Source organism: Drosophila hydei, unplaced genomic scaffold, assembly GCF_003285905.1.
Source record: "Drosophila hydei strain 15085-1641.00,03,60 unplaced genomic scaffold, DhydRS2 tig00008119-arrow-pilon, whole genome shotgun sequence".
Classification (NCBI taxonomy): Eukaryota; Metazoa; Arthropoda; class Insecta; order Diptera; family Drosophilidae; genus Drosophila; species Drosophila hydei.
Window position 1 is genome coordinate 1,265,139 of NW_022045830.1, and position 20,472 is coordinate 1,285,610.

General features: G+C 38.8%; 1 protein-coding gene across 2 annotated transcripts; it reads left to right on the forward strand.

The window, feature by feature from the left end:
- The first annotated feature begins 642 nt into the window (after positions 1–642).
- On the forward strand, positions 643–19,246 carry LOC111594603. Of its 2 annotated transcripts, none has more exons than XM_030224748.1 (7): positions 643–743; positions 3,228–3,508; positions 12,287–12,440; positions 15,162–15,370; positions 18,191–18,324; positions 18,385–18,691; positions 18,905–19,246. In XM_030224748.1, the coding sequence occupies exons 2-7, from the start codon at positions 3,457–3,459 to the stop codon at positions 19,117–19,119; spliced, it is 1,071 nt and encodes a 356-aa protein (XP_030080608.1). In that variant the 5' UTR covers positions 643–743; positions 3,228–3,456; the 3' UTR covers positions 19,120–19,246. The 2 variants fall into 2 exon arrangements, with proteins under 2 accessions (XP_030080608.1, XP_030080609.1); XM_030224749.1 differs by having other exon boundaries at positions 3,307–3,508.
- The last annotated feature ends 1,226 nt before the right edge of the window (positions 19,247–20,472 follow it).

Below are 20,472 nucleotides of genomic sequence, written 5' to 3' on the forward strand. Positions count from 1 at the left end.
TAAGCCGCTTGAACCTGCAGATTTAACTGCATTTTTTATTGTGATACAAATTTTAGTACACATTATTTTTTATTTATTATTAACTTTTTTATTTCTGTTAATTTCTAAATATTTTACATTTTTTAAAATATTTTAATGTATTTTTTTGTAATTAAATCGAGTTCAATTAAATTTCTCATCTGTATTCCAATTGGAACGCAACATAATTCTAACTAACAGCAAGCTACTGTTACGCTTAACAGCTCTGTTAAAAGTCTCCACTTGCTGTTAGTGTAACAGTAATGCTTGCTAACAGCGCGACAAAGCAACAAACGCTCTTAGCGAGAGCTGAGCTCAAACGGCAATAGGCGCGCCCAAAAAGAGACGACGGCGCGTTGTCAAATGCTCCCATGATGCTCGTTAAACGACAGCAGCCGAAGATGCGCCAAGCCGAAGCGTAAGCAGAGACCGAGGCATCATCTATGCGTTGTCAAAGAGTTGCCGTTGGATGCTCTTTCGACGTCGACGTCGCCGTCAACGCTGGCAGCGTGATGCACGAAGACCGCAACGGAATCCAGGACAGAACATGGATTTTACATACGGAACTTGGCTTGCTGACATCGCTGCCGCAGCAGCCGCAGCCGCAGCCTCGCAACGCAACGCAACGCCAGCTGGCCGTGGCCCAGCCGAAGCGCGTCAGTTAGACGGCAACTTTTGTGGGACACGGTGCGTGCGGACGGACGGGTGAAGCGGAGAGCGAAGAGGTACACGGCGCGGCCGACTGACGAAGAAAGCGCGTAAAAAGGCAACAAAAACAGAAAAAAAAAAAACAAATAAAGAAGACGACAACAAAGACAAATAACAAACGATTACAGCATATACATATGTGTGCGTGTATGTGTGTGTGTGAGTGTATGGAAATTATGCATTTATGCAAATGCAAGCATAGTAAAAAAAAAAAACAAAAAATTTGCCGACTGTTGCGCAAGGCTTATAAATAAATATTTCAAAAGGGCCAACAAACTGTGCCATGAACTCAATCTATGCGTGCGTCTATATGCATGTGTGTGTTTGCGTTTCTCTCTCTCTCTCTATGAGTGAGTGTGTGTGTATATTTGTGTGTCACTTATGCCAGTCAATGAAATGTTTGTTAATTATTAAAATGCCTGTGCATTACGTTGCCATTAAGTAATTAACTTAGATTCAAGCACAGCCAAAACAGCTGTGTGTGTGTGTGTGTGTGTGCATGTGTGTGTGTCCAGTTTATTTAAGCATCATCAGCGTCAAGTTTGTGGGCCCTGCTTATGCGTTATTTTAGTGACCAGCACACATACACTTGCACATTTGTATGCTGTGTTCGTATGTATGTGTGTGTGCTTTTAAGTACATTGATATGTAACAAGAACTGACTTCAGTGCTCGATTGAAATGCAAATGTTTGTTGCAGTCACACAGCAAGGTGCATTAAGACTTATAGCCAGAGCGAGAGAGAGAGAGGACGTGAGTGCAAGGAAGACAGGGCAGAAAAAGGGCAGTTTAATTAGGATTTAAATGAAGTTCAATTAGCAAATTTTTGTTTTTATCAGCTATCATATATGTATATGAAAATAAGAAAAAAAAAGTCGCTAAGTAAGTGCTGTTGTCTTTAGGCGCAAATTAAATTGGCCTACGCACTCACCTGCCCACGCTCAGCTGGGGCACATATTTTTAGTAGGCAGCAGGAAAAACAAATTAACTAAGAAGCCGGCTCAAGCTGCTCGCAACTGTTATTAAAAATAAAATGCTGCCGATGCTGGCTGCTGGCTGCTGGCAAAAACTTTGCCACGGCAATTTTAATAAACGCGTCAATGAAACCAAAACAATGATGACAGCAACAGCAACAAAGGCAACACAAGCGACAACAACAACAAGTCAAAGTTGACGACAAGGCAGCACAAAAAGAAGCCACAATTTGATTAGAGCATTAAAGGACTTTATGCCACAAAGCCTGAAGCGCCACAGGCTCCCACAGGGGGCGCTTGGCCAGTGCTGCGGCTGTGGGGGCCCGATGCCCGTTGGCCGTCGGGCGTTGCCTGTTGGCAAAACAGCAACTGCCACTGGCCCCAATAGACAATCGCCGCAGACAAAGTTGCCGCCTGCCACATTTTCATTTTCAGTTCAGCTTTTTTTTTCTCTCTTTTAGGCCACAAGAAAAAATTTTTAAAACTGTCAACGTTTAAATAATGCTGACAATGACAATAAACAAATGCAATGCAAGCCAAAAGCATAAAACAAAAACCAAACTTTATTATACAAAGAGCGAAAACATCACTTGAGAGTCGACTGCAGCATACTCTGCTATTTGGCGAGGGCTGCTTGAGAAGCTTATGAGATTAATAGGTTAGAGTCTTTGATTGGATGTGCTGAAAGATTAGAGAGAGAAATAATATTGTAATAACTAATGAAAGTAAAGATATTTAATTTAAATTAATCAATAATATTATCGATTATGCTGCACACGTATCTTAGGAAAACTTTAATTTTTGAAGAGCTCTAAAAGTATAAATGGAATCTTATATAGCAATATAGCTATATTGCTCTTATTGACAAATGCACTTTAGTATATACAAAATGTCTACTTAACAGCGATACTATCGATACATATCGATGGGCGAACACTTTTGAGGAACAGCTTTCATTGAACTGGGTAAAAGAATACTTTATAGAACAATCTAGGAGAGAATACATAGAATATAAGTGTTTTGCAGTAAAGCTAAGCGATTCTTATCGATAAAAAATATCGATTAATTTTTCTCAATTTATTTCTTATATATTTAATTGCTGCTGATATTTAAAGATTTCTTAAGCTACTTTAATCTCAATACCAATCTCAATCTGTTTCTTTCTATCTCTCTCTCTCTCCTCCTTTCTCTCTCTCCCCCTCTCTGTCTGTCAGCTCTACATAGCTTCTATATCTCTCTCTCTCTCTTCGATTATATATACTTTTAATCATATGATAGAGCATTTACCAAGGTCTGAGCCAAAACTTTCTAAAAGCCGGACACAATAGACAATAGAGCGAAAGTAACTGTATGTGTATGTGTGTGTGTGTGGGTGTATGCTGCCTCAGTACGCCGCACTTTGACGCCAAAAAACTTTTCAAATTTAATAACCTTAAAACACAGCGCACAAAAAAACCAAAAAAAAAAAACAGAAATTGTAGAAAAACTAAACGCCAGCAGCGAATGTTGAATATTGTTTTTTTTTTAGCCAAGAGGACGCGGCGCTTGTTTCAATTTGCTGGCCTGTTAATGGCACTTGTCGATATTGAAACTATATATATATCTAGATATACACATACATAATCATGGCGGCCAACAGTGCAAAGTAATATGTTTGAAGATTGTGAGCGAAAAAATTTATAGAAAATATGCCGGAGGGAAAGTTTTCGTATGCGGCTTAGGCGACAGGACGACAGCAGGAAGGACGAGCACATAGAATGGATTATGGTGGCTGCTGGCTGCTGCAGCTGGGCATCTATATGCTGCTGGGTAAGTTTTTGCTACGGCTTTAAAGTCGGGGCTTTAGTCAGCGTCCCGGCCGCTGGCTCATAATAATAATAAAAATATTTGAAACTTTTCATTTTATTGCCTTTTGCTTTTAATCCCTTTAAGCTGTTCAACCTTTTTTACGACAAGCTCGACGACGTGGCCAACTTTGCGGTTGACCTCAGCACACACACACCAACACACACGCACAACAGCCTGAACCCTGACCCTTCAATGGCGACACCATGAAAAGTCATTTAGGCATTTCCGTTTCCGCTTTGCGCTTTTGTGCACTTGCCTTTTGTTGCCATTGTGACCCGAAACTCAAAAATTAGCATAGCAATAAATGTGTTTGTTGCTCGTGTTTGTAAATATGGGCGAGACCGCAGAAATTTATGCAAATTTCATGCCACCAAATTGTTTTTTAAATACACTTTCAATTATTGCGCCCGACAACTGAAATCTCCAGCCGAAAAATCTCATTTTAATAACAGTTATTGATTATGGCCATTATTACTCCAGCTATCGGCACTAATTCCATATACTAAACCAACTAGTTGGCATCACTATGCAGCGAGCACTTGCCACTGTTTCAGGCAGCTGCCACGAAATGCTTTAGTAATTGGATTTCTCAATTGCACTTCGGTCTGTGTCACTTCTGTGTGCTCGGGCAGCATTTTTCCATTTGGCCAGCGCAATTTGTCTGAAACAGAACGAAACAAGCGTAGCTGACAGCCAGGCCAAAGTAAAGCGGGAAATAACAAAAATAATTTAAGCTCTCTGGCTCCTAATGCATTCGAGACAAATGTCAACGAAATGTAAATAGAATTTTAAATATGTGTTTCGAGCTGAGCGCATTTGAGGCTAATAAATTAAATATTTTGACAACAAATGCACTCTTTGACTGACATTTCAGGGCAGGGACTCAAGCAGAATGAAGTCGAGTAGAAAAATATATATAACTTGCAAATAGTTTATAGACAAATTTCAACTAATCCCTCGCATTGTGATGCTTTCGTCTAAGAAACCTTTATTGCATAAGCCTTTTAAGCCTTTGAGTCTTTGAGTGAGGGCAGTAAAACTACATCAATGAAAGGCCAACAGAATCACATTGGACTTTTACAACAATTATGTACTCTCTGTAGCCATAGCTACAATCCCATATTGGCTTTACAGTCAGTTAAGACAATACCAAATACAGCTATGCTTCTAGTTTCACAAGGACTAAAGACTATGCTTCGCCTGCCCAACTGCTTTTAACTGCATTTGTCTACAAAATATTAACTCACAAATTGGCTAATCCGCTGCCCAACAGGTCAGCTTCAACTCTAGCTCTCACTTGTGCCTCTCCTGCAGCAAAGCTGTTGATATTTAGCGGACAAATTGAATTGTTTGAAAAAGTCTTTAAAACTCTTTTTTAGCAGAGAGCAGCAGTTGCTTTGTATCTCGTTAAGTTCTTTTAGCAAAAGAAAAATATTTTTGTATCTTACAGTGCCTCAAAAATGCTCATTGCTTTCCTGCTTTAGTTTAGAAATATCTCAAAAATATGACAAATACTTTTAAGAAATTAGAAATCAATAAAAATTTCAGTTTTATATGCAGCATATCAAAGGCTATCATAAAAGTTGGCATGCGCTGAGTGAAGGCTGTCTGAACTGATCGTCGCTCTGAAGAGCGAAGTCTGCGGCTTAAGCTTCTTATCTGCTAATAGAGCTCATCTCGTTAGCAATAATGTTATTAACAACCACATGGCATTCAAGAGCTTGAGCAGCTTCTGTACCTCGTGCTTCAATTCAACCTCGTGCAACTCCTGACTGAGTTCTGCTTTATGAAATTCAATTTACTCAAAATGTTTCCAGTGAAGTACTCAATGTTTGTTCGACTTACAGCGACATATGCTGAGCTTTAATTTCTTATTAACTTTAATTTCTTATCCACACTCTGCTTATAACAAAACATGCCTCTTGCTCTAGCAATAACTTGTCTCCGAACACATCTTCTTTCACTGCGTGTGATTGGAGCAAAGGCCACAAGTGTTGAGGTCTGCTGATGATACTCAATTATTCAATGCTGTTCCGCAGTTAGCTTAAAAATAAGGCATTAACAAAAGATAAAGAAACCCGAATGATATAGCCATTAATACCACATTTATGCTTAAGAAAATTGCTTGTTACTAAAGCCCATCAGAAAATATTAAACGGCTAAGAACCTCCACGGCACAGGCACTCCTCCTCCTGCTCAGGCCAAAAGCATTGACATATTTTAAACAAATATGATTTGTGCAACAAAAATAGCTTTTTTCAAGCTTATTTGAGCTTTGAACATAAATATTTGGAAATACAAATAATATTAAATAGATTGAGCAGAATATCAAAAGCTTGCCAAACTGAAGAATTTTGTGGCATAAAATGCGAATCAATTCAAAGACAAACACAGACACACACGCACACACACACATAGAAATTTGCATAGTTTTTTTATGCATTGCTTAAAGTATTTTGGGATAGCTGCAAATATTTGAAGGACATTCCAGCAAGGACAAAGCAGCAGCAGCAGCCGTCGCGAGAGCAAGAAAAAATTTACATAAAGGAAACATAAATGTGACAATTTCATTTTGGAGTACGCCTTAAAGGATTTACCCAAAGACACACACACACACACTCACACACGCACACACAGCGAGACAGGCATAAAAACTTGCGCTATATTTTATTTGCACTTTTCGAAAAATTTATAGACGCTTTTAAAATTTACAGCCAAAGAGTGAGCCGAGGCCAAAATAAATATTTGGCTGGAGCTGGGCGTGGTCTGACTTGCTGACAGTTCGCCACTCGACAGAGTCGCTTGCCTCAAGTGCCATAAAGTTTATTTAAACAAATTGCCTATTTTACAAGTGTCTTCAATTTTATTAAGTGTGCGATTTGGCTGGCAGAAGTAAATTATGTTTGCACGCAGCGCCGCGCCCACGCGCCAGCACACGCCCACAACTGCAAGTGTGTGTGCGTGTAAATTCCTGTGAATTGCTTAGCTGGGCTGGGCGTGGCCAAAAAACTGACACTAATGTGTAGCGGATGTGGCATGCAACAAAGCCAGCCAACCGCAGCCAATGTGGAAAATCAAGTTTCAACTTTGACGTTTTGCCTGACTCTAGCTGCTGCTGTTTTTGTTGTTGTTTAGCTTAAATCCCATTTGCTATGCAGCAGCCATAACAACAACAACAACAACAACAATAGCAGCAGCAGCAGCAGCAGCTAAGGAATCTCAGCTCGTCGCATAGTTGGCCAGACAGCAGCTACGGCTATTTATTTTATTTTAGCTTCTTTTTTTCTGGCCTTTTTTGTGTGCCATTTAGCTGCTCAATTGTTGTTGTTGTTGTTGTTGCGCAACTACGCTTTAGTGAGATTAGCATCTTTATTTGTGTTCGCCTGCCACAAGCTCAACTCCAGCTGAAAAGAAACTCAAATCAGCTAGCCAAAAATCGGAGCAGCGCAGCTAAGAGATACCCTGTGAGTTGCTTCAGTCTAAGGCAAGGTATAGCTATAGCTATAAAACCAGCACAGAGCCTTGTGCTATTATTTCTAGCTATTTTAGGTAAGCAAAGATCGATATTTATCGAAATTTGTGCAATTGAAGTTGTTATCGATAGAAAATATTGATGGAAGCAGGCAAGCTAGATATATAAAGGGTATGTGAAATAAGAATAAAAAAGCGTTCAGTTAAGATGTCTACTCTTGACTCTAGACTGCTCTATGCTGAAAATCGATATTTATCATTAATGATAACTTAGCTTAAATTACTTAAGCTTCACATTTAAAGAGAGTTCAGCTAACTCAGCCAACATCAGTCAAGCTGCTTCTACTTAAACTCACATTAATAGCTGCAAACAACTGGCCAAGTATTACCTATATTTACAGGGTATATGGATGCAAAAGAAAAGAGAAAACGCAAGTCAAAACAAACAAGCGGACTGCTCGGACTGCTGCGTGGTGCTGGAAGCGTTTGTCGCATTTATATGCAAATTATAGATGCTTGGCATTTCTTTATGCTGCGGGGCCGTGCAGATTTGTCTGCGCTGGCGTTTATCGTAAGCGGCAAACGATTCTTTTTTGCTGCAGCAACTTTTGTGTGTTGCCTACTTTTCAGGGCACGCAATTTGCATTATCCACTCAACATAGAGTCAAGCGCAGAAAACTATGCGCTGCTTGCCTTAAATAAAATGTACAGCAACAGCAGCAGCAGCAGCAATAAAAGAAAGCAAAGTCTGGCGACTTTCTTTAGGCACTTTCACGGTTACCAGGAAAAGCCTTGCTGCGTGCTGCGGCTTTCACAATTTTGTAAGCCACAAGCGAACAGCTGTGCAACAATCAGCCAAGCAAACAGACAAAGCATCAGACAACCTGCTCCACCTATACATAAGTAATGCCTACACACGCACACCCACACACATGTCTAGTTGACAACAACAGCAAGAATCAAATTGAGGTCTTGAATTGCCATCGGAGTTGTTTGGCGTTGTTAGGCAGCAAAAACTTTGCTCAAGTGCGTTGATTGCCATGCAAAAAAGTTGCCTCTTGCTCTTGTATTTGATGTACTTATTTAAATACCCTATGCTGTGTACCTGACCGTACTACAAGAGGTAGCTCTGTTCTGATATACTTAGGCATATTTTAATTTAAACTACATTTTAATTATATATTTCATATTTAAATGTGCTCAACTAACATAGAAGTCTTAGAGTAACTTCAACTTATATGATTGGGCTTAGACATGATAATTTATGATCGTAGTTAAGCTTTCGACTTAAGTTGCTGTTTAGTTAGTTAGAGAATAAGGCTTAAGCACACAAAATGTGAGCTGAAATATATCAACTAGAGCTTCTATATTTTAGTATTAGAAAACTTTTTGCAGTTCAAATATATATATATTTGAAACGTTTTATATTTACAACAGATCAATATTTATAAACAGACTCCGTTTCATTGTCTTTCCATTTCTTACAAGCATCGTCGCTGCCTCTGGGCATCGGCTTGATCAGTCTCAACCAACAGCTCATAAAAGCGAAACAAACTCTAGTTCGATTAGTGCAGTATCTCCTGAAAATTCTTTTGAAATTTTGAATATCGAAAAATCTCGCTAGCTCAACATAGTCTATCAAAATCAAGGCACTATTTGATTTATAATTGTTTTTGCAAATAAATATTTTTATATAGCCACATATTCCAACATGTTTTAAGTATTTCAAGTCAGGCATTCTCTATGCCAGACTAATTCATATACTCCAAAAGTTTCAACTCAAAAATTTGAGCTCCAATAAAACAATATTGAATATAAAGTCAAATTCATCAGAGAATCAAAAATAATAGAGAATCAAAATATTTTCAAAAATATTTTAACAAAACTTACTTAAATATTAAATTAAATTTCAAAAAAATTTCTAAAAAATATCAAATAAATGAATTGATTATTAAATATATAAAAACGTTTTAAAAAAAATAAAATTCAAATTTAATTTGTAGAATAATTCTAAAAAAAAAATTTAATAAATTATATATTTTATTAATATACTAAAATGTGTCAAAAATAATACTCAAATTAAATTTGTAAAAATATGCTTAAAACATTTAAATAAATAATATATTTTTTAATATATTAAAATGTTAAAAAATAACATTCAAATTAAATTTGAAGAAAATTTCCAAAAAAAAAAAATTAATAAATTTAATATAAATATTTATAATATAAAAAATATTAAATTTATTAATTTTTTTATTTTTTTTATTTATTAAATTGCTAAAAAATTATTGCATTATTATATAAAAAGTCATTATTAAAAAATTGAAGAGCTTTTAAGAAGCATTAAAGTCTCGTTAAGTGATTTATAATTTATTTCAAGGGTATTAGCTCAACCTAAGCCTTTGAAGCTGTCGCTGCTTGTTATGCGCTAGGCATACAAAGACAAGCACACACACACACATATATATATACACATATATAAATATGTATATATATATAAAGAAATAGTCTTAGCTGCTTGGTCACAGATACAACTGTCATGCCGTTTGCCACGCAGGTGAACTTTTACCGCCCACCTGTGGTACACCTACACACACTGCGTCACTCAGTGTGCGTGCGTGTGTGTTTGAGGCTGTCATTAAGCTGCGGTTGCCGCTGCCATTTGCAAATGTGTTTGCCATTGTCGTTGTTATCGTTGTTGTTGTTGCTATTTCATGTTACTGCTAGTCAGCAGCTTTGACATGCTTCAAAGGAGTCGTGTCACACTCAGCTGTCGGTGTGTGCGTGTGTGTGCAGCATGCAGCGGGGCTTGCCAGAGGCAGAGCACAGTTCCGCCTCTTTGTCGTCTAGGCTAGGCACTTTTGTTTGTTTGTCTATTGAAACTTTAAACAAGTTTTCAGTTTGTTTGCTGCCATTGACAAGGCATAAAACAGAATGCAAAGCTCACATTTCACAGCCAGCCGACTGCAATCTGTCGCGCATTATAAGAAAGTATCTATATATATATATATATATATATATATATATATATATATATATATATATGTATAGAGAGAGAGAGGGAGCGCTCTTAAATCTAAGTGAGTTACAAGGTAAATGCTGAGACATCTTAAAGAAGTTATGTTGTTTGTGGCACAAGTTTCGTTGCTGCCACACCTCAAGTTATTTCACCTGGAAAGTGCAACAAATTAAATTCAGAACGAGCGATGCTGTTGCTGCCGCTGTTGCCTAATGCCATTTGCAGCAACAAAAATTATGCAGACAAGCTGCAAATTGTCGTCCTTGCTTGGCATTAAATTGTTGCTTATCATGCGGCACTGCGCTGCGATTCGCCAACTGCTGTGCGAGTGCGACGAGACATGGCCAAGATTATGGAAATTTCGCCGACAACTTTTTCAGCTGCCGCTGTTGCAGTTGCAATAAGCAGTTGCCACAGCAACAACAACAATTTCAGCTAATGATATTAACCACTTTTTTTTCGTTGCTGCCATTTCCTTTTCAGCTGTCTGTTTGCACTTAAAAACGTTCCGCAAATTGTAAAAACCCACGCGCGGTTTTCCCAGCTTTGTTGCTGTTGTTGCCTGCAAACGTTTAGCAATTGTTGCTGCTTTTCCCTTTGCTCTTTCTACTTTTGTTGCTGTGTCATTTCAGATGTTGAGCATTTTTACAAGTTCATTCAATTAGAAGTTGTGCGTCAGTTTTTTCCTGCTGCACAATTTGTCTGCTGTGCGTTTGCTTTCACTCTCTCGCTCTCCCTCTCCCTCTCTCTCTCTATCTCTCTCTCTGTGCTTTGCTTAATTTCTTTTTATGTTAATTTATCTACCCAACATTAAGCTTAAGTTATCTTTTTTATTTCACGTAATGCACTTAACTCTTTAATCACCTTAAAAGACATTTCTTAACAGTCTGCACAGCAAATCACTTTACAGCCTTTCCGTGCGATTCTCAAAAACATTCAAAAAGGCCACAGTTGGCTGTGGCTCAAAGTTTTTATGTAATTTTATAGAAATTTTTAATTTCTGTAACCATTTAACTATGAATTTTTATACATTTTTAAATATTTTTAAGATGTTAAACTTGTTAGTATCTCACATATCATAGTTTATATATTTGATAATATAGATAATGCCAATACCACAGCAAGAGAATTAAATGTGTGTATCTAACAAAAGAACAAGCAATTGGTGTAATAATAACAAATAAGAGTGCTCTAGGTGGGCCTGCACGACTATAATATATTCTGAAACCTACGCAGAGCTGATGTTAATCAATCAATCTCCCTTCTATTCGCTTCTCACTTCAAATTCTAAGTCGGTTTATTTATTGCAGAAGTCGGCACAGTAAATCCGAAACTTACACCTTTTGCGGCATTAAAGTTATGTAAAAAAGAAAGAAATGAGTTAGCGTTAAATCTCATATAATGCTTGCTATACATGAATATATATATTGGGCTCTGCCATGCTAGCTTCTGCTATTATACCATTATACCCCGACTTCCCATTCACAAGGTGTATGAAAAAGAAAAAGGAAGGGTATATTTGAAGAGAAACTACTCTTCAAAGAAAAATACCAAACTTTTATTAAATGAAATGCTCATCATAAGAAAAACACACAGCTCCAAGATTAATCAATCTCTTAAGACAAACTAACATGAAGAGAATCGCATAGAAAGGCCTCAGGTAACATGTGAGAACAGAAAACATAGCCAAACTCCATATATATATTTATATATTAATATATATTTATATATTTACTGTCATGTACACATACCAATACATATAGAAGCCAATGTAAATGCAAATAAATATTACAAGATTTAAAACAAATTGAATACATTGAAAGCTTAAACATTGAAATAACCCATATGCACAAGAGCAATTAGTATTTGACTCAGCACACAGAATACATATTTATGAAATGCAATCTGGAATTATTTTCATTTTTTACTCTTTGCGCTGCGATCATAAACTCTGATGAAGCTTTATTTGTGCTATACAAACACACGCACAACCGCACACACACACACACACACAGATTCACAATGTTAAAGCTGGCAAATGCAAAATATTTTCCTTTCGTTTCGTTATATATTTTGTGCAGCATTTTTATGACATTTTTCATCATTTTATCTGACGTTTTTTTATCGAGAATCGCACCCGGAATGCTGCTGCCGGCAGCTGCTGGCTGCTGCTGTTTACCTCACGTCTGCTATCTCGCTCACGCACGCTCTATAACCGCATCTCCGCGTCTCTGTTTCTCTTTTGGCAGCTATGCGACGCATTCAGTGTCTACTTGTGACTGACATCAATGTGCCACAAATTGTTGATTTTCGTGATAACGTGACATTATCCTGCAGCTATGACATAAGTGGTCACACGTTAAATTCGGTTAAGTGGTACAAAAACGACAGCGAGTTTTTTAGGTAAGTACACAAAATCGCACACTCACACACATACACAGAGAGTGTGTGTGTGCGCTTATAATTTATGATATTTATTTTGTTATTTTTGCGAAGGCTGCGCAGCTGTCAAATGCATCAAAATCCGTGCCATAGCCCTGGGCGTACTCATAACCAGTTTCAGCCACACCCACACAGCCCACACAGCCCACTCAGCCCACACACACGCACAGCGAATTGCCACATAAATATGTTCATTGTCATGCGACTTTCTTGCCTAATGAATTATTAAATAAATTAATTTACGTTGGTTCGTTTATGCTATGGCAAATTAATTTAAATGTCCTACCATATGAAATACACTGTTGTGGTTGGCCCCGTTTTGGGTTTATAGGCTTTTAGTCGTGCGGCCCAGCCCGACTCGGCTCGACTCGACTCGGCAACAGCCATCAGTCACTTGCGTATGTCAACCTTTGCACGTAAACGACATGTAATATTTATGCCACAACTGTTGGCAGTAGCCCTGGCAGTGGCAACAGCAACAGCAGCAGCAGCCAGACAGGCGACAACAAAGCCAACTAATTGCCATAGGAGCTGATATCTGTTCACGAGCTGTGCCAGAGGCAAGCTGAAATGATTATTAAATGCCAATTTGACCTCAAGACGACCACTTCAAATAGTGAATATGCAATCAAGAGAGGAACACAGACATTAACGTCATTATTGAATTGCCACACAGAAGTTATAATCATCATCAGCATTGTCATCATCGGTCCCCAGTTGAAAGTCAGTTACATACATAGCACACATATGTATGTCTGTATGCACGTCTGCAAGTATTTGCACTGCAGCGTAATGAAAAATCTCAAGTGACTGCTTCGCGTTTTGCTTAATTAAAAATGAGAATGAGTAGCGCTTAGGTGCTCTGCACACACACACACACACACATCTGAGTGCAACCCCAAGTAAGTAATAAGAGGGGGCTGACTGCTAAGCGAAAGTTTTAATTAGACAGCAGAAACAGCCGTTGCTGCAGCAGCAGCGGCAGCACATGAAAAGTCAACTCTAGCCAATTGCAATTTTACTTGCACTTGTAATGCAACTGCAAATTAATGTAAACAAAAAACTTTAAAACGCTAAAACATGCGCAATATATATACGCTACTATATATATAAATATTTTTTGCGAACTTGAAGCGCACACAGCGCTAAAATTCACTCAAAGCACAGCATTTTTTGCACAACAAGCAAGAAAACTTTCAATTGGTGTCATTTTCATAATGGCGCATGAGAGAGATGGAGCACTATTTACTTGAGCAGCATATAAATATTTGTCAGTATATAAATACTTTTGTGTCTCTTTCTTGACTGCAGCTCAAACTTGCGTCTAAGCATGTATGGCAGTTAAAACTGCTATTGTTTACACGGCATTAGCTACATGTCTCGCTCGCACTTGTAAAGTCCTGCAGCTAGCTTGCATTGATCGCAGACTTGCGCATAGCATATAGCTATCTCGCTTGCTCACAAGCAACGAAGCCATTCATATTCAGGCAGCACTGTCATTGGTCATTATTATATTTTTCATGTTTTCCAGTTTCTTCTGCATTTATAGTAATTTCTTCTGTCCCTCTCTCTCTCTCGCACTTCTTTTAGCTGTACTATAAATCGTTTGTTTTATGTGCTATGCGCCAATTAGAAGACAGAATCAGTTTAATCTACCAAGAAATAAATAAATTAAAATACAATTAATTTTTGTCCAGATCCGCCGTCTTGTGTAGTTTATTTTATCTTAAGCTCAACGCAGTATTCATTGGCTTTGCACATCAAATATGTGAAAAACTAAGTGGAAAATGGGCATTAAACACAAAACATAGACTAAAATAGCTGCCACAAAATCCCATGTAACGAACCAAAAAGGCAAACGCAACAAGAGCAAGAAAGCCAGTTTATATTGCTTATCAAATTTGTTGATTTGCTGCCACAGCAGCCGCCATCTAAGCCGCAAATAATTCGACCCAGGCCCCCTCCCCCGAAACTGCCAAACTGTCTACTGTCCTACGTAACATCTTGCCCAGTCCTGGACAAGCAACAAACGCAAGCTTACGCCTATTAACAAGTAGCGCACAAAGCGACTTATCAACACCACAGCAGCCCACAAAAGTTGAGAGCATTTTTCTTTGGCATTGCCCCTGCACCGAAATACCGACGGAAGTGGGGCATAGTTAACTAGTCGAGCTGTGAGAGCAGCCAAATACATATACAGAATACAGAGTATTTGCCAGTCGAGCACACTTAGCCATGTCGCACTTGTTTATTTATGTGCTAAGGCCACTTTTGTTGCTCAGCTCTGAACAAGTTTTCCACTTGAACACTTTTCTTGTAGATTTGTCTGCAGATAGATTCAATATATATTTGAGGGATTAATGAGCAACAATCTACAATACAAAACGAATTGAAGAAAGCACCCACACACACACCTACACACAGCTGTGTGTTTGAGTGCATGCCTCGGCACTTGTGTGCAAAATCTCCATTTCCTGGCCTCGTTTCGTTTATGGCTTGAAAGCTTTTAGCGTGCCTTTTGGGCCGATTATCAGCTGACCAGGCAGACAGGCACCGAAAAAGGACAGTAAATGGCAGCTGGCACAATTTGCGGCCAATTTGCCGCCGCTCAAAGGAAACCCTTTAGGCCAACTAACGCTCTCTCTCTTCCCACTCTACTCTATTCCTCTAAAAAAAAAACAGATATGCGCCGCTAATGCAGACCGTTTTTCGTAAGTTCCCGGTGCCGGGCGTGCAATTGATCGATAACAGCTACGAATGCAATGAATCGTCGTGTCGCGTGGACTTGAATTTATTGGGCATCAAATCGACGGGCGTCTACAGGTGCGAAGTGTCCGGCGATGCGCCACACTTCAAGCTAACAGCGCGCACGGCCAACATGAGCGTCGAGGGTAAGTTCATACCACACGTTGCGTATACGTAATAAAATTCAATTTCAATTGTTTGTCTTACATTAAAGTGCAGTGTGCATGCATGCATGTTTGTTTGTGTATGTGCGTGTGTGTGGGTGCGTATGTAATGCAAATATTTTTACCGCTATCCATCGGCAAATGCCCGTTGCGCTGCCGCACAGCATAAACCAAGTAAAATGTGTAATTTCCGTGATATTTTAATGGTAAACAACATGCAAAAAAGAAAACTGCAAGGAACAAGCACAGCAGGCACAGAGAGAGAGAGAGAGAGAGGAAGGCGAAAGCCGTTTGCATATATGCCAAAGTGGCTTGCAACAACGTGCAACGTGCTGCATGCAGCTGCATGCCAGCAACACGCACAGGATAAGCAGCCCGGCAGCAGGATGTATTCGCGCAAGAAACAAGCCAGCGAGCAGCAAGCTGAACGTTTTCATAAAATGTAACCAAGAGATGCATGTGATTCGCATCCCTAGCCACACACACACACACACACACACACACACAGTTGCACTGAGAGTGAAGCTGGGCAGCGGCAAGAGCGCTGAAATAGCACACAGGAATCGCGCTTGCTTGCCTCGAGTCTGCGGGTGTGTGGACTGTGTGTGTGTGTGTGTATGTGTGTTGTTGTTGTGCGCCTCTGTGATTTACGGCAGCACTTTATGCTTAAAAAGGATATCGCTAAAATGAAAAGCTCCGCTACCGAGTGCCTCGTGCTGGCTGCCTTGTCCCCATGCACAGGATGTGTGTACGTATGTGTCTGTGTGTCTGTGTCTGAGTATGTCTGTGTGCCTCGTTTTTCTTCTTTTTATTTTCGCTTTTACTTTTGCCCACACACACACATACACACACACACACAGCAGGATGTTTCTGCGCGCTCTGCATGTGTTTTATGATCATCTATTTTTTCGCTGATATAAAATAAATATCTTGTCGATGCGCTGCGTAGTACATGGTGCGCGTCTCGCTGCTGAAATATTTTTAAAAATTTATCAAAAGCAAATAGAGAAGTTGTTAAATAAACAACAGCAAGCATAGCGAGCACAACATAGACAACGGCAGAGCGAGGGAGGCGCAAAGCCGAAGATGGAGCCAGGCCCGGGCTGGGGCCGTGCAACAAGCTGCAAAATTTGCATGTTTCATGCACGTTTAATATTAGCCTCCCAGTTGTCACTAATGCACTTTTGCTACCTTTTATAATCTGATTATTTTATTATGTCTTTTCGCTAGTCAAATGAAAAGAGATTTTCTGCAGAGCTGACAAACATTTAAGCAAAAATTTATTTCAAAATTTACTGAACACGAGCAAATCTCAATCAAATATGAAGAAACTTTAAGACTTGATAAAACTACACAGTGAGAAATCGAATTGCATTTCATTTGCATTCATTAAAACTGACCGAGCCAACGACTTCTTAATGCACTAACTTCGCATGCTGAAGCACTTTATATAGCTGCGTTTGGGTCTGACTGCTTTCTTGCTTTGTCTTAACTGCAAAACTTACTTGAAAAACTTGGCAGAGCTCCAAGTGGAATGAGCTTATAATAGACCAAGCTAAGTATATAACTACTTGGACTTATTGAATGGCAATATATTAATGATGTATACTGAATATTCCTGTCTGCGAGATCTGTTCGAAAAAATTGTTATTTTTTTTTATTAATTTTTTTTTATTAATTTCTTATTCTTATTATTATTTTTTAAAAATTAAGGCATAATGATAAAGAATAAAATAAAATCTTATGCTATGCTCAAGAGTATTCAATTAGGCAATAAAAATATTATATTTACAAAACTCTCATATGGTAAGAAGGCCCAGTTGGCTAATCTCTTAGGCAAAACTGATTTTTCCTAAGATCTGGCAGGCAGTGTCTCCTGCTCATCCTGCGCTCTGCTGGCAGTATCTCACTGTATCTACAAAGTACCTTCCAATCTGCTCCTCAATTGTAAGCAGTTTTAAGTCGCAACAGTTTTAGTATACCATAACATAATTTATCGCATAACGAGATTCCTTTTAGACTGAATATCTATTCTGTGTCCTTAAAGTAATGCCCATCATATATTAGACTGACTTGTGCCCACGCTTCGTACAGCATTCGAAGAGCTTCAGAAACTAATTGCTTGTGATCTAATTGAGTTTCTTCTACAGTGCTATTTTATCTCACTCAATTGTACCGTCGTGTAAGGGCTCATGAGCCCTCAGCTTTGCGTGCAAGCAAAGGCCATAAGAAGTCAGGTCTGAGAAATAAGTTTGCTGCTGCATCATTAGTGCATTGCAACATTTACATACAGATTCTTTGCTTCAGTTTTTGGTATAAATATCTAAGAGCAGCTTGTGCCAAACAGCTGTCCAAATGTAGCTGAGTGAGCTTCAGTGAGCAGCATAAGAGCCAACAGAATAAATTGAAATCATGTAACCTTCAGTAAAAATCAAAATTTGCTTAACTTTTTGAACAGACCTCGTATAGCTCAAATCAAATTTAGTCCATATATAGTATACTATACTACTATATATACTATAAATGACTTTGCTGTTGTATTTCTGTGGCTCTAAGGATAATGTGTGAATTTATATTATATTTTAATTGATGTTTATTTTATTCTCATTATTGTATTAAAATAGTATCCAAGTTTTCTCTCTATAAAACATCGATTTCATTCTTGAATCTTAAGCCCACATGCATTTATTATTCATTCACATTTTACTTTCAGCTATAGCCAGCTTAAGTCTTCGAAACATAGACTTAAGGCTAAATGAGTAGAATTTCTGAACTCATCTTTTATCTTCTATTTGCTCGCAGCGCTGCCTCAAAACAATCCGCTCATCAGCGGCTTCCACTCAATGTATCGTGAAGATGATTTCGTCCAGGTCAATTGTAGCACAGATTATTCCAGTCTGGTGACCACGATTAGCTGGTATATAAATGGCATCAAGGTGAGTCGAGACGCCCACACACACACACACAGAGATAAGGGAGTTGCCTTTGTCTTGCAGGCCAGCAAACTGGATCTGCTGCCCAGCGAGGAGACAACGATTTCGGCGCACGATTACAAGCTGCAACGCATTGTGTCGCAGCTGAACTTCTATGCCAGCGAGCCGCGCTTTCAGCAGCCGCAGCTGCAGCGACTGCAGCAGCGCCAGCAGCAACAGCAGAAGCAGCAGAAGCAGCTGCAGCGACGCCTCGAGCTGCGCTGCGTGGCCGACATCGGCAGCTATCCGCAGCTGACGCGAGAGTCTAGCCTGCAGGCGCTGGTCTTCCGGGACGACATCGATCGGAAGAACCAGGAGCTGTACAAATCAGGTGAGTGCCGGCGCTTAATGCACGCGACCGCAATTACAGTGCCCGCCAAACTGATGTGCACACACACGCACACAGATGTGGCGGGCTGCTAATTAAAAATAAATGCACATCCAAATACAAATGACAGGCGGTTGCGTATTTGGACAATTTACAAATATAAATAAATATAATTGCAATGGCATGCATGCCGCTCTTCCATTACCCCTGCTGTAGGTGCGCCGCGGGTCGCTCTGCTCGGCGTTCAGCTGCTGTTGGCCGCGACGACCGCAGCGGCGGCAGCCATCAGCAGCCAGTTGCTCTGCTTGCCGCTGACATTTCAATATGGCGCCCGGAAGTTGACGACACGGACAACTGCAACAGCAACAGCAACAGCAACAATAGTAGTGGCAGCAGCAGCAGCAGCTGCAACTGTTAGTTTTCACATTTAACTAGATTTCACATTTTGCGTTTGTAAACTGTTTTCTAGCTTTAAGCAACTGAAATGCACGTGAGAATTTACAACTACAACTGATATATATATATGTATGTATGTATGTACGTGTATGTTCGTACATCACTATGAACATATAGCTAACCAAAACATGATGTAAATAGTCTGTAAGTATGCGTACGCAATACAATTAAAAGTCATCAATAAAAATAATTGCAAGCGACGAGCACTCGAATCACTTCCTCAATTCCGGCTAAATAAATGTTGCATTTGCATGGCCAACACGCCCACGCAATGGCCATTGCCACAAAAATGGCCGCTAACTATGCTGTTGGCCATTATGCATAAACATAGCCAAAGGGCGTATGCGCTGGGAACTTTAATATGAACAGATATCGTAAAAGATACTTTTGTATCCATAAGATACTTTTTGTGGAGCGCAGTAAGTATCTATTGCATGGCATTGTATTATCGTTGTCATTGTCATTGTCATTGTCATTGTCATTGTCATTGTCATTGTCATTGTCATTGTCATTGTCATTGTCATTGTCATTGTCATTGTCATTGTCATTGTCATTGTCATTGTCATTGTCATTGTCATTGTCATTGTCATTGTCATTGTCATTGTCATTGTCATTGTCATTGTCATTGTCATTGTCATTGTCATTGTCATTGTCATTGTCATTGTCATTGTCATTGTCATTGTCATTGTCATTGTCATTGTCATTGTCATTGTCATTGTCATTGTCATTGTCATTGTCATTGTCATTGTCATTGTCATTGTCATTGTCATTGTCATTGTCATTGTCATTGTCATTGTCATTGTCATTGTCATTGTCATTGTCATTGTCATTGTCATTGTCATTGTCATTGTCATTGTCATATTGTCATTGTCATTGTCATTGTCATTGTCATTGTCATTGTCATTGTCATTGTCATTGTCATTGTCATTGTCATTGTCATTGTCATTGTCATTGTCATTGTCATTGTCATTGTCATTGTCATTGTCATTGTCATTGTCATTGTCATTGTCATTGTCATTGTCATTGTCATTGTCATTGTCATCAACATAGTATAAGAACAAACGAAAGATCTATCCTGGCTGACAGACTGATTAGCTGAATGGTTAATTGATGAGACTTGTATATTGATTAATGATTATTTTAAATAAATGACAATTTTAAAATAAATATTTAAATAAAAAAATAATTTTAAATTTTCCATATATCTCGGTTTTATTTGTTTTTCTATATATATATATATATATATATTTTAATTATTTATTTTAAATATTTGTAAAGACCAAAAAATTTGTAGAGCATTTCCAAGTCTATACTTTATAGAGTCGTTG

What these genes read in the sequence shown, in the direction of transcription:
- LOC111594603 (XM_030224748.1), top strand. Translation starts at nt 3,457, where the DNA reads ATGGATTATGGTGGCTGCTGGCTGCTGCAGCTGGGCATCTATATGCTG. An exon ending in AACGACAGCGAGTTTTTTAG is followed by an intron (nt 12,441 to 15,161) that starts GTAAGTACACAA and finishes AAAAAAAAACAG; the next exon opens with ATATGCGCCGCTAATGCAGA. An exon ending in GGTATATAAATGGCATCAAG is followed by an intron (nt 18,325 to 18,384) that starts GTGAGTCGAGAC and finishes TTTGTCTTGCAG; the next exon opens with GCCAGCAAACTGGATCTGCT.